Raw genomic sequence first — 13,291 nt, forward strand, 5'->3', positions numbered from 1 at the left:
TGAGATTTGTCTGCATAGTCGGTAGCAACATCAGTTCAATTAAGTTTAATTATGTAGCAAAATCACTCATCTAAGCAGTGTCATTTCATGTAGGGCATTCTTTTCTTCAGACTCCTTGTCCATTGCAGACCTTCCAGTCTGATCATTGTGGTTGATGTGAAACAGAAGGGCAGAATTCTGTAATTCTTTTTATCTCCTTGGATTCACACTTTAAGAATTTTGTAACATTTACCACAGAAGAAATGTACAAATTCTAGAGAAAGAGGCTTTGTCCTCCAGCAAGAAGCCTTTGATTCCCCCTCCAAAGGAAATTATCAATCTATGTGTCATTGGTAGGATAAGTTGACTTTGCAGCTGGAATAGTGGACTGGGAGGAACTATGGAAGCATGACAACAAAAATCCCCAATGTGTGAGGCACATTACATGCAGGATCTGCCCGAAATAAAACTGCACCAACTCTAGTCCCACCATCTTGTACAACTCCCTCATTGACTTTGCTGGGAGTTCTACCAAAATAAGTGTTGTGGCCAGGTAATTTGGGTTTAGCTGTGTGTTTTATTCCTTTATTGTCTGTGTATTTTCTCTAATAAATTAATTATGCCTGAGTGATATAGGTTAGTCAGCAACTGAGGAAAATGCTTATATTCATTGCCAGCAAACAAAGTGTTTTCAAAACCATTCTCTTAAGAGTACAGATGTCATAAGTATTCTAGGTCCTACATGGGGTGGAAACTTGGTATTTACATTGGCAAATACTTGGTTTTCTGAGCTTGTTTTCCAATTTACAAAGAGTTACTTAGTGTTTTGGTCATACTTTTGCCCTCCATATCCCTTCTAAGAAATAGTCTATCACATACCATTGATAGTGGATGACATGGAGTATATCATAGGGAAAATGCTAAAGGGAAAAAAAGGTATGGATTATTATAAGACATTAATACATTCTGCATTGGTCAGTAAATTCTGCTAGATTAACTAATTTGGGCTGCTGCTAGAAATCAGACTTTTCACAATTGTGCAGGACATCAATCAATCTTATATTTCAAATACCATATCAGACAAATAGTTTTGGTTGTTTTTTTTTTCAGTAGGGAAAAGCTTCTGCTTCTCCTTCTCCTTCTTTATCCTTCTCCTCCTTTCTCCTTCTCCTCTTTTTCCTTCTCCTTCTTCTCTTTCTTCTTCTCTTTCTTCCCTCCTCTCATCAAAACAAATAGGTTTTTTTCTGTGGTGCTTTCTGGAGTTAGAGAAATGTGTCTGTAGCTACAGTCTCCTGTTCTGGGATGTAACACAATTTAAACTGGATCTAGTTTGCATGTCATTAGGATATGTGTTATTTGCCAAGTGTTACAGTTAGCTGATATGAAGGTTTTAAACAGAGGAAATTTCCTCAGGGTTCAGTGCTGATATCGCGGATCACTTATAATCAGAAACAATGTTCTCAAATGTTTGTTGAAATTCTGTCAGTCAGAATAATTATAACTAGGTCATTCCTCATTTAAGAAGAAATTTCCTATAATGTCTATAGATAATAAGAGATCATAATAGATACCAAATATTTTGAGACTGATTTTAATCTTCCACCTGTGAAATTTGGCAGTAATTCGACCACAACTGATAGAACTGAGAATTCATTCTGCTTCTTTATCTCTAACCTACTGTAACTCAGGGAAGTTTCAGAAATTAAAGGTGATATAAAAAGTCTCTGATCTAATCAGTTTTGATGCCATCATCTTGACTCTATCTGAATTTTGTTCCCAAGGAATTCTAATTATGGAGGCTGGATGGAAAGGACCTGAGTACTTCCATTCTGGGGATCCCCTGTATCAGATAATTTTTCTCTTTTTCTCGTTAGTGCTTTATTATTGAAATGCTTGGGCATCAAGCTGTGATTCTTTTATTGAACCTTTTTAGATAATACTGTTATCTAATACTTTTTCCTGTATAAAGTAGTCTGTCTCTGTTAAAATAATCAACTTGAACAATTTTACATTTTTCTTCTTTTTTTTGCGTTCTTTTTAAAGAAAGGTAAAAAATCTCTTTTTCTCTTTCTCTTTTCCTCTTCTTTAATTTCCCTCCCTCCCCCAGTCCTCTACTTTTTACAGAGAGATGGAGAGATTATATTTTTATTATAGATCAATAGCTAGATAATTTTCATGTAGTGGTGTCACTTCATTGGTGTCCAGTATATTAATTTATTATACTTCTAAACTTTATGACTCCTAGTTCACCACAATGGTGACCAAGTTCCACCTTTCAAAAAATGTTAGAGTGCAAGACAGTGAAAGAGGTGAAATAGATTCTGTTGTGCATCAGCTTTTAATGTTCATTAAGCCATGTATGATGAAATAACAGCGCATAAAAAAGTAAATCCATCAGAAATCCTCTTTCAAATTGCTGTGTGTGGGTTGGATGAACAGTAGTCAACTTCTCCCTCAGGATATTGTCAGATGGAAGTGTTTGCAAAATGTTTGCAGCTGGAGATGTCATAAAAATGATAAAGGTCCTATCACGTCAAGTCTAAACCAAGCAGGGACCTTCTCTGTGCTTTACTTCCTTCTTTGCTTAACATCCTGAGATAATTAATTTCTACAATGTGTTAAAGGCCCTGAGGCTACAAGGAAACAACCTTGACTATTTGGGGGAATCTCATTGAAAAGTCTTTTGGTCTGCAATAAAAAGAGTTAACCCCTGGAAGAATAGAGGAGTCAGGGATATCATGTGGGCAAAGTCATGGGCTGTGCTTTCCTCTGAGGACAGGAGCACATGAACAAGCTGCTGTGAGGAAAGGCAAGGTGTAAACACCACTAAGCTCCCATATATGTATTGTTTTGGTCAGCAACAGATGAGAGATAACTCATCATCTTTCACTCAGAGTGCTCTTCTTCCTGTCAATTGAAGAAACAGCCCTTGCAGTTCATCTGTCACCTGAAATTTCAGACCAGTTTCCAAAGGTCAATAACTTGGTGACTGTAACAAACAGAGAAAATAAAACAGAATTAAATTTGCCCAAAGAGAAAAGGGCTCCAGCAGCAGTCTGAGATTGGTAAAAACTCTTTTTTATCTTATCCTAACCAGTCAAATTAGCTAAGGTTCAGGTGTTTCAGGTCTTGTGCAAGCAAATCATTAAATAACAACAAAATATATTTGTTTCCCATTTCATTAATGTGATTTCTCCTTTCTCTCCTCCCTCTCTCCCCTTTTCCTAGTTAAAGCAGAAAAAAAAACCATGGTGAAGGGTTCTCTCTCTGGGACTTCAGTGCTGCCATGCTTCTTCTCAACCACCCCCACCATAGCCTCCAGCTATGCAGCTGAGTACCTCCGGATCAAGTGGTCAAAGGTGGAACTGGATAAAAGCAGGAAAGATGCGAAAGAAACCACCGTCCTGGTGGCCCAGAACGGCAACATCAAGATAGGTCAGAGCTACAAGGACAGAGTGTCTGTCCCAACTCACTCAGAAGAGACTGGTGACGCCTCACTGACCTTCTCGAAGCTGCGCGCAAGTGATGCTGGAGTCTATCGCTGCGACATCATGTATGGGGTGGAGGACACACAAGGGATTGTCTCACTGGCTGTTGAGGGTAAGGACTTGTCTGTTTCATTTGTAACCAATACTGATTCTGGTTAAATTAGTAAAACTTAGTAATTAACACAGAACTAGGGAGTATTTAAAGAAGCATCTTTAGCAATTTGCCCTTGTTTGCATAGGATGAGAAGAAGCAACAGTCTTGCAGCTGAAGCTGTGGTTGACCCATCTTGATGTACCAAACCATGTTGCCATCAGAACCACTCTTTCTGTGGCAGGAATGTCAAGCACAAAGAAAGTTGCTTTTCACGCAGTGGTAAAGGTTGTATAGGCAGAGGGAAACTCATCTGACAGAAGCTGCAGGAGAACAATTAGTGGAGGGGTTTGCTAGATGTGGAGTGTCCAGTGATAACAGTTTGCTTGCCATCACTGTTAGGAAATAGCCTCCAAAATTTTGAGGGGGAGAAGTCTGCTTGTAGAGAGACAGAAGAGACAGATCTTTCAAAATCATAGAATTATTGAGGCTGGAGAAGACCTCTAAGATTATCAAGTCCAACCATTAACCCAGCACTACCATGTTCACCTACCATACCATGTCTCCAAATGCCACATCCATGCATTTTTTGAACACTTCCAGAGATAATGGCTCCCCCATTTTCCCGAGAAGCCTGTGCCAATGCCTGACAACCCTTTCAGGGAAGGTGTATTTCCTCATATCTAACCTAAACCTTCCCTGACACAACCCGAGGCCTCTTGTTCTCATCCAGTCCCTTGTTCCCTGGGAGAAAAGAGCAATCCTCACCTGGCTCCATCCTGCCATCAGGTTGTGGCGGAGACTGAGAACTTCCTCCTCGAGCCCCCTTTTCTCCAGGTTGAGCCTCCCCAGCTCCCTCAGCCACTCCTGGTGCTCCAGACCCTTCCCCAGCTCTGTTCCCTCAGTGCTCCAATCCCTCAGTCTTTCTTATCTGAGGGGCCCAGAACTGCCCCCATCACTCAAGGTGTGACCCCAGCCATACCCAGCACAGGGACAGCACTCTCAGGGCCTTTTCCAGCTTTTCAGCCCCTCTGCCCCAGTCTGGAGCTGCAGGGGATTATGCAAAAAATGGTGACAAAAGCAGTATCTGATCTATAAGTGTTTTTCTCCCAGGAACCACTTAACCAGCACAGCGAGTACAGCACAGAGGCTACCCCAGAGCCTAGTGCTGTACAGCCTTGTCAGTTTGGCACCAAGTCTGAGCTAACAGCCTGCACTGAAAGGCAGGATGTATTAGCCCAGGCTCTGTGCCATGCATAGGCAAATTCTGGACCCAGGTTTACTGTGTGTGCTTAGAACAACACTGTGCTGTGTGGACATATCTGCTTGCAGGAGCCTTGGTTTGGACCCTGCCTTGCACTCCTTTGCAGTTCTGTGTTTTTTGGAAGTCCAATATTTACTCAAATGACCGGATCCCAAAACAAACATTAATATCTGCTGCTGGAAATTATGGCTTTGGCTTAGATTTTTTTGGTGAGCTTAACACTGCATTGTTCTTCCAATATGCCTTACCTAACGTGAACAGTCTGTTGCCATGGGTTCAATGAAAGGATTTGAAGGTGTGGTCTTAATTTGGAAATGAAATAAATCAATGTTGCCACTAATGCCTGCATAACCTCATAAATTGTTGGTCCTAATGAAAAAAGCAAAAGGGATCCTGTTTTGAACATTATTTTTTAATAGCAAATGTATCTCGCATTCCTTACTCCTCTTCAAGTGCTCCCCTGACTATATATCTATATCCAGGAGCAGTAGATGTTTACTACAATAAAATATCTGATGTTATTCAGCTTTTGTAGTTAGTGCTCCTGGAAAAACACTGCAAAGTGATGAACTGATTACATTTATGTTTTCAATTCAAAGAAAATCTCACATGCTCTATTTTCTTTCTGTGACTGTTCTTTTCCATGATTGCTTTAATGTTAAAATTTCAGGAGAGGAAGAAGCTAGGTCTTGACCCAAATGAAAAATAACATCCATTCTCAATTTTCTACAATGTTTGCAAACAAATGTCATTTATCAGACTTGTAAGAATTTCTTGTGAATGTTGATGCTCAAATCTTCTGCCCCCTTTTCAGTGAGGCTTTATGGTTTCTTATGATTTCAGCTTGTAAGTGTGAAAACAAAAACCATTGGTCCAAAAAGTGAATTATCTCCATTGTGTTGCCTTTTTGAATCTGCACCCCAAAGTGATATCAGTTGAAGTCACGTGATCTCCTGTACACTCCCTTTGTGAACTCTGTACTACCTGTCCTTCGTGGGGTATTTCCGTGTCAACTGAGGTTATTCCAGAGCTGAGGGCAGTTTCAGCACCGTGCTTTGGTCAGCTCTCCTGGGTGGAGCTGGGGCTGTTGCTTGCAGAGTGATTCATGAAGTCCTGACAAATTTATCATCACTTTTGTTATTTCGTACATTTTATGCTCACATGAAGTAAGCCAAAAAATATCAGCATTGCTCTGAAGTAGATGTAATTCTTCTTTTGTCATGAGAATAGATTAATTAGGCTCAGGATCTCCATTTGTTTTATAGACATTCCCTAATTTTAAACCTTCAAACAAAAAGCACAATTGAGCATCAATGAAGCCAGAGAGATAAGCTTAGACAGCTGGCCTGCTTGTTTTTCAAATTAACCTTTGCTAGTAACATAATAGGTATCTGTGAGAGCTAATTTGAATAAAATTACTGTAATTGCTATTTCTATCCTTTAGGTATGCTGGGTATATAAAATTGCTGTTGAACACACTGTCCATCAAGCAAATGCATTTTACCAGTGATGGAATATATTGTGAACTAAAAATGGGATTTCTGACGAAGAGTAACTTTCTCTGTAGCATATAGATTTTCTTCAGTCAAGCTGTACAAGATGAATAGTTGGTATTAGGCATTGAAAGTAAAGCTTTTAATGCCTAATTATTTTTTTGCCTGAACCTCAAGCCCAAGACCATCTGTAGAAGTTCTGTGTATTTGTGCATCTATTTTTTCTTTCTACTTAGCTATCACAACTGACAAATTTGATAATTGGCATGCCAGTATCCAGTTAATTTGCTCTTTTAGATGCCAAATGAACTTCTGAAATTCTGAAAAGTCATAATCATATGTGATTAACAACAAACTTGTGTCTGTACCATTTCAAACTAAAGATCTGGCTGTCCAAGTGTCCTGTTCCAATGAAAGCAACAATAGACGATATCAAAGGGCAAACCTCAATATTTACTCTATTACTGTCAGAGACTTGTCACTCATGGAATTACTCACACAGAGGCTTTACAGTATTCAGTCCTGAGCAGATATGGTTTTTTCCATTTGTTTTTGGAATGTCTGTGGATTTCTAATATCTAGAGCTGGACTACAGGTTAAGCCACCCCTTAACCACAGCTGGTTATCTTAGTTATTATTCACAAGGAAGATACATTTCTCATCGCCCCCTTTGCCTTTTTTTCTGCATTGCATATTTCTGCTACATTTTTTTTTTGGCAGGTAAAAGCTTCCAAAGAGTGACAGGAAAGTCGTAGCAAAGTAGGGGTAGAAGGACATTTTGGGCCCCTTGAACTCATTTGTTCAGCACTGCGAGTGCCCGTACTATGTGCTGTGCTGCCTGCCTTTAATAATCCCAAAATCAAGTGGGAACACCCATTCACATGGATTAGGTGCTTCCTGTATTCCACCTCTGAAATCAGTGTTGCTATTTTTCATTTTGCGGTTGGTGAGAGTGTAAGAGAGAGAGGAGGGGAAACAATTTTAGCCCATACAGGAAGTCCCAGGGCAGCCAGATATCTGCCCTGCCTGTTAATTGCATCTGCAGAGCTGTCCATGATCCACGGGATGGTGCCCATGGAGGGGCAGTTTTGTCCCACTGGATACACCCTTTCCTATTTCTAATTGTGGGAAGCGCTTTCCTCACACCCTGGTTGCTGCTGTAATTACATCAACCTCTCAGACAAGGATATTTGATATTCAGAATGGATCCAACAGCATCACGATGTTAAGATGCTTCAGCTTCTTACAAGAAGAGAAACGTAGAATCACAGGTCATTTTGAGTTGGAAGGGACCCAGTAGGATCATCAAAGTCCAATACTCCAGAATAAGTCATTCACACTGATTTTTTCTTCCATATATTTTCTTCTCTACCTTCTGTGCATGTTCCTCTGAAATCTTCCCCTTGTCTCAGGAGCAAATCTTCCTTTGTCAGGTTTTGTAATTTCATTTTTCTACAATGTTTTGAGATTTTCTTCCAATGTTTCTTAATGTTACTAAACTGACAGATCAAACTATCTCCCATTGAGAGTCCTTGGCCTCACAGTTTTTGAATGTTCTTGGGTGAGATGAGCTCTCTGCCATTCCATATCCCTGGTGACTGATTTGAGAGATTTACAGATGGCAATTTTAGACTTGGCTTCTAACCTTTAGCAAAGCCAGCTTTGGTGAGTTGAATCCCAGAAAGGATTCTCTAAAAAGTATTGCTGTACCTTTCTATGTCCACATTTATTCCTTCTCTCTAGTTATAGTGAAGTCCACTTGTATAAAATATTTTTGACCTACCTTGTAAAAAGCTGACCTAGAAGTGAAATGGGACACTACTCTTTATCCTGGAACATAATTGAATATTTAATTAAATTCTTGTTTTATGTGATGCTATGATGTTGGACAACAAAAAATAACATGTATGACCCAGTGTAATTAAAAAAACTAAATCTGAATGAAGAACTCATTGAGCTGAATTTTTGTTACCTTCCTTGGAGATAATTTGATTTAAAGGGATCAAACTGGCAAATGGGATTCTTCCAGTTTTCTCACTTTTTTGTCATAACTTCTCAGTAAATACTTTTTTCCCAAAAGTGAGAGCACTTTTTTCTTTTCTTACTGATTTTTTGGGAGTCCACTGTTTTCATGGGCCTCATTTTAGTTGTTTCTGTTTGATTCTGCTGCAAATCTGGGGGACTTTTTCCCCAATTTTTTTTCTGTTTTCTTTTTAAAACCAGTAAAGAAAATCCTAGGCTTAAAATACTTATCCTGTTAATGGAAAGAAGCAGGGTAGATGGCAATTCACATTTTCATGTTTATGCAAACTCATCTTTCTTACAAGCATTATAATAATAATAAATTAAAGTTGTTTCCATGTGGGAATGCTGCCACTCAAAGGTGCTGTTAGCCCTGAGAGATATGTTGACAACCTAATTAATCTGTTCCCTCCACAAGAACTCCCCTGCTTTATCTCTTAAGCGTTTGAAGAGATGTTTTTATTTAATCTGTTAGGCTTACCTTGAAACCTCACCTCCCATTGATGTTGAACTTCTGTGCTTCCTTTCTGACTAAATTATTGTGGGCTTCTGCATTTTTAAGATATCTCCCTGGGAAGGGAAGGGCACAGCTGGTAGCCACCACTGAAGGATGGGAGAGAGAAACTTATCTCTAGGTAATAAAGACACAGTTAGTGCCAGGAATCTCTATCCTTACAGGGCAGGAGGTGCAGGGCAGAGGGCTTGGAAAGCACTTTCTCTCCTCACAGTGAGTTCCCCAAGGCCTTGGCAAGGGAGCTCCTGCTGATGCAGGGCAAGCCTGCTCCTCAGGCTGCCAAACGCTAAGACAGGGGTCAGAAGATGAGTGGAAAACCTCAAATGAGGGACATACATGAATTATTCATGCGGGAAGCTGAAAACCCTGCCCTGTTCCTTCCTTTCATACAGTGCTCAGTCCTGTAACCTCTATTTTGGGGTGTATTTGTGATGTAAGTTTTGTTCTGCATTAAAGGCAAGGAAAGTCATCAAATTGCGTGGCAGTTTTGTCAATGGGCTGGGGCTTATTTCGGGGGTCTGCACCACAGCGCCCAACATTTAAAGGCAAAAATTAATAGAATAACAGCCACTGCCATCATAATCTTTTCTGTTTTTCTCTCTTTGCTGTATGAGACAACTTCTGAAATTCAGGCTTTATGTGGCCACATCCAACACCGCATGAAGCAGCAGCCTGAGCTCACTACTGAGTGTGAAATGTAATTTATTAGCCATACCAGCAGCTAATAAACTAACTTCCCCTGCTGTTTCACAAGGTTTTGGTGCACCATACCCTGTCAAGTACTACAGGAAAGTTGCAATCTAAAGGTGCGGAAACACAAAACCAGGCTTTAACCCATGGAAACTCTGGTTTGTTAAAAGTTAAATACTTTAGATTTTCATTTTCTGATCTAATACATGAGATAAATGATTAAAAGCCATTCACTCTTGCTCTGACAGAAGTGAATTTTGGATGCTACAAATTATGTCCCTGTGAGTGCTCTTTCTTGCTGCTACTCCTTCCTGTAATTACACTGACTTTGTTTGCCAGATGTTCAGTGACAACATTATACTGCTCTAGTCTGTTTTCCAGTTGTTTTATTTGTTCCTAGGACAACTCCTTCATTGCCTTTTTTATTTCAGGGAGGAAATAGACAAAAGAGGAATTAAAAAAAAAAACCCAAAACCTTTACAAATGTTTTAAAGTGCAAAGGCTGGGACAATGGGTTTTGCCCCTCTCTCTGTCTAACTGAAACAATGAAAGTCCTGCACTTTAATCTTCTTAGCCCCAGGGGTTCTTCTAATTATTGCAGCTGTTGCACAGGCTTATGCATAGTGACGTCCTCCTTCCCATTCATCTTGGAGGCTCTTTCATGTCCATCAGCTCCTCCTCCATGGAAATGGAAGAGCCTCCAGCTCTTAAGAATAGGTGAAGTTTACCTTTAGGATCAGGCTGAGGAGAACAAAGCATTCCCCGGGTTCCTTTCCAGGATTTACAATTGACCGAAGGCTCTTAGCTCACTGCAAAATCCATTGTAAATTGGTGGGGATATTAACTCTTTAGTCCTGACTTATTCAGGTGTCACAGGGATATCCCAAGTACATGTCAGCTAGGAATGGCAGTGGTTACTTCCAATATATAAGAAATGAGAGGTGAGATGGTTGGTTATGGAGAATATGCTCAATATATTTAAACAGCAGGAAGCTTTTTTTTTTTTTTAATAAGTGCAACTTCAGAGAAATATGTTGCCATCCCCTGCTAAGGTAATGAAAGTTTTTGTGGTTGCACTGAGAATCAGGGCTCTTGTGCCCAGCTGAAGTCATGTAGTATCAGTTAAGCAATCTTGGTAAGAGAAAGAGGCAATTAATCTAAATTAATACAAAATACATTTTAATTAACATTAAAACCGAATAGAAAAATTGCTTCACATACTTGGACGTTTCTGGTTTGACTATGAGTTACAGACGTGCCTGTAACAAATGTGGATAAAGCCTTCCCAAATCTTCGTTCGCGAAGCCCAGCCATGAAAATGAGTTACAGAGTTGGTACCAAACATTATCTATTACAGAAACACCAGTGTTTCCCAAAAAAAGGAAAGTTTTAAAAAGTCTGTGCATATTCAACAATAATATGGAGTAAAGGCAGATACTCAGCTTGTGAATATTATTATGGGTTGTAGTTGTGATTCAGGGTAAATGTTTTATCTGCTTCCATTGTGAGCTCTGCAGTAGTTGCCCATTTTTTACTTTTAGACTCAGAACACCAAGCAGGTCATCTGAACTTTTGGTTTTATTTATTACTGTACTACTGATACAGCAATGCTCACTTATACCAGCAGGTATTTTCCTCAAAGTGTCAGCCCATGTTACTAAATTCTGAATATATTAAAATAAATATTTTAGTGCACACAGTATCTTTAAAAAAAATAACCTCCAAAGAAAATTTTTTATTTTAAGATTTTAGATGCCAAATGTGATTATTTACTCTTGCCTGACTCGTTCTGCAACAAGGCTGTCTGGAGCAGTGTGACCCCCATCCACCCTGTCATGCTCCTTTGGCTCCCAGCAGCAGATGAAGATGCCCTTTGGAAGCTGTCCCTGTTCTCTGCTAGTCACTGAAATTGCCTAAGAAACTCCTTGGAACAGTGTCATGGGGCCTGGGCCAAATAATGCAGCGAACTAATCTAGCGATTTAACACCCTTAATGACCAAATCTCTCACCTGGGATATTTAATTTAGTGATGCAAACACAGCTATAATTTTTCAGAGTGTATTCTTTGCTTGTCACTGCTACCAAACAACTTGTGGGTCCATTCAAAGGTGAAATTACATCACTGCTCGGAAGAAGCTCTTTGTGGTAGGTTTTATCAGTGGCTCTGAAAAGGAATTTTAGAGGGATGCTCGTGGTCTGCAAATTTCCAGTTAGTGGCTGCAGCTGGTGTGTGACTCCACATCAAATGATGTAATATGGGGATTCCCACCATTTCCTCTTTCATTTCCTGTTTCTCTGCAAGTAGCTTTGATGAAATTTATGTCTGATGGCCAAGGTTTAACCCATCTGTGAGTAGTTCTCAGATAAAATTTTCTATTTTAATTCCTTATTCCATCACAACAAGATTAAAAATGTATATTTTCCATCTAATGGACATATGTAGATCTTTGATAAGGGGTAAAATTTTACTGAATTTGTCTGCAAGAGAAAAGTATTTCTAAATATGTTGCAACCTCTTACATCGTTTCACTAAGTGACCCATATTTCTTTTTACTTGCAAATTAGCAGACATTTTCCATCTTTCAACAATGCTCTAATAACAAATACTTTAAAAATCATTATCGCTAAAATGTCACCATTTTTGCAAACTGTATTACAGTATATTATTGCCTCATCATGAAGTACTCCAGTGAAATCATCAGAGAAAGGGAACATTTTATGGTTTAGGTTTTTTCTTTTTTCTTTGCTTGTTTTGTTGTCATTCTGTGCATGTTTTATGGTGGTGTAATGCTTTCTGAAATATTTAGAGTGCAATAAGTGAGGTTGGATGTTATTTTTAAGAGTCAATCAGGGGACACTCCTTTGATAGTAAACCGTAAAAGACAGTGGTAATAGGGGGAAGTGGTTTTGCAAGGTAGAATTGCTGTTTCCTGCCACTTTGGTGCCCTTTTTGGTTTGTTTCAGCTGTTGTCAAATTCAGTGGGAATTATGTGTATGTAGAAAGCAGAATGTGGCTTCTAGACAGATCCTGTCTTAACTAAAACCATCTTAACTCTAGGCCTCATCTTGAAATATCCAGCTGAAGTTGTCAAGTCTCTTTCTAGAACTAGAAAAATCCCAGATAAAAACACACTTTGTTTTGTCTATATCATTCATATCATGTGCAGGAAAAGGTGGTTATGAAAAATTGACTAAAAGCCATATATTTATAAATTTAGTATTTGTAGTAAGCTTTGACGTATTAGGAACAGATTATAGAACTAGATCAGGCTAACCAATGTGCTTCAAAAGCACAATTTTTTGGGGTATTTTATCATCACTGGTATCAACCACTAGAGGGGGAACATCATTTATATCAAATATATCTTTTAACCTTTTACTATTTTTATTCTACCCATTTGTTTCAGCATTCTAACAACATCTAGGCAGAGTTACAGCACAATGATGGCTGCAGGAACAACAGAAAACATGTTACTAACAAAAAATTTTGGTTTTTTTTCAGGTGTTGTATTTCACTACCGTGCAGCGACCAGCAGATACACCTTGAATTTCACACAGGCTCACCAGACATGTCGGGACAACGGTGCTGTGATGGCAAGCCCAGAGCAACTGAAAGCCGCCTATGAGGATGGGTTTGAGCAGTGTGATGCTGGCTGGGTGTCTGACCAGACTGTGAGGTGAGGCATTTAAACATTCCATTGACACACTTTCCCAACATTTATATGCTTTGACTGTGCAGGCTTAAACTGC

At 39.3% G+C, this 13,291-nt stretch overlaps 1 protein-coding gene across 3 annotated transcripts in view; it reads left to right on the top strand.

Annotated features, from left to right (window-relative positions):
* VCAN (versican) overlaps positions 1-13,291 on the top strand; it is a 100,256-nt gene that overhangs the window by 10,978 nt on the left and 75,987 nt on the right. For all 3 annotated transcript variants that reach the window (XM_032676016.1, XM_032676017.1, XM_032676018.1), the window contains exons 3-4: positions 3,208-3,579; positions 13,044-13,218. In XM_032676016.1, coding sequence (XP_032531907.1) covers positions 3,208-3,579; positions 13,044-13,218 — 547 coding nt within the window. The remainder of the gene's footprint in view (positions 1-3,207; positions 3,580-13,043; positions 13,219-13,291) is intronic.

The sequence above is a fragment of the Chiroxiphia lanceolata genome, chromosome Z, assembly GCF_009829145.1.
Source record: "Chiroxiphia lanceolata isolate bChiLan1 chromosome Z, bChiLan1.pri, whole genome shotgun sequence".
Taxonomy (NCBI): Eukaryota; Metazoa; Chordata; class Aves; order Passeriformes; family Pipridae; genus Chiroxiphia; species Chiroxiphia lanceolata.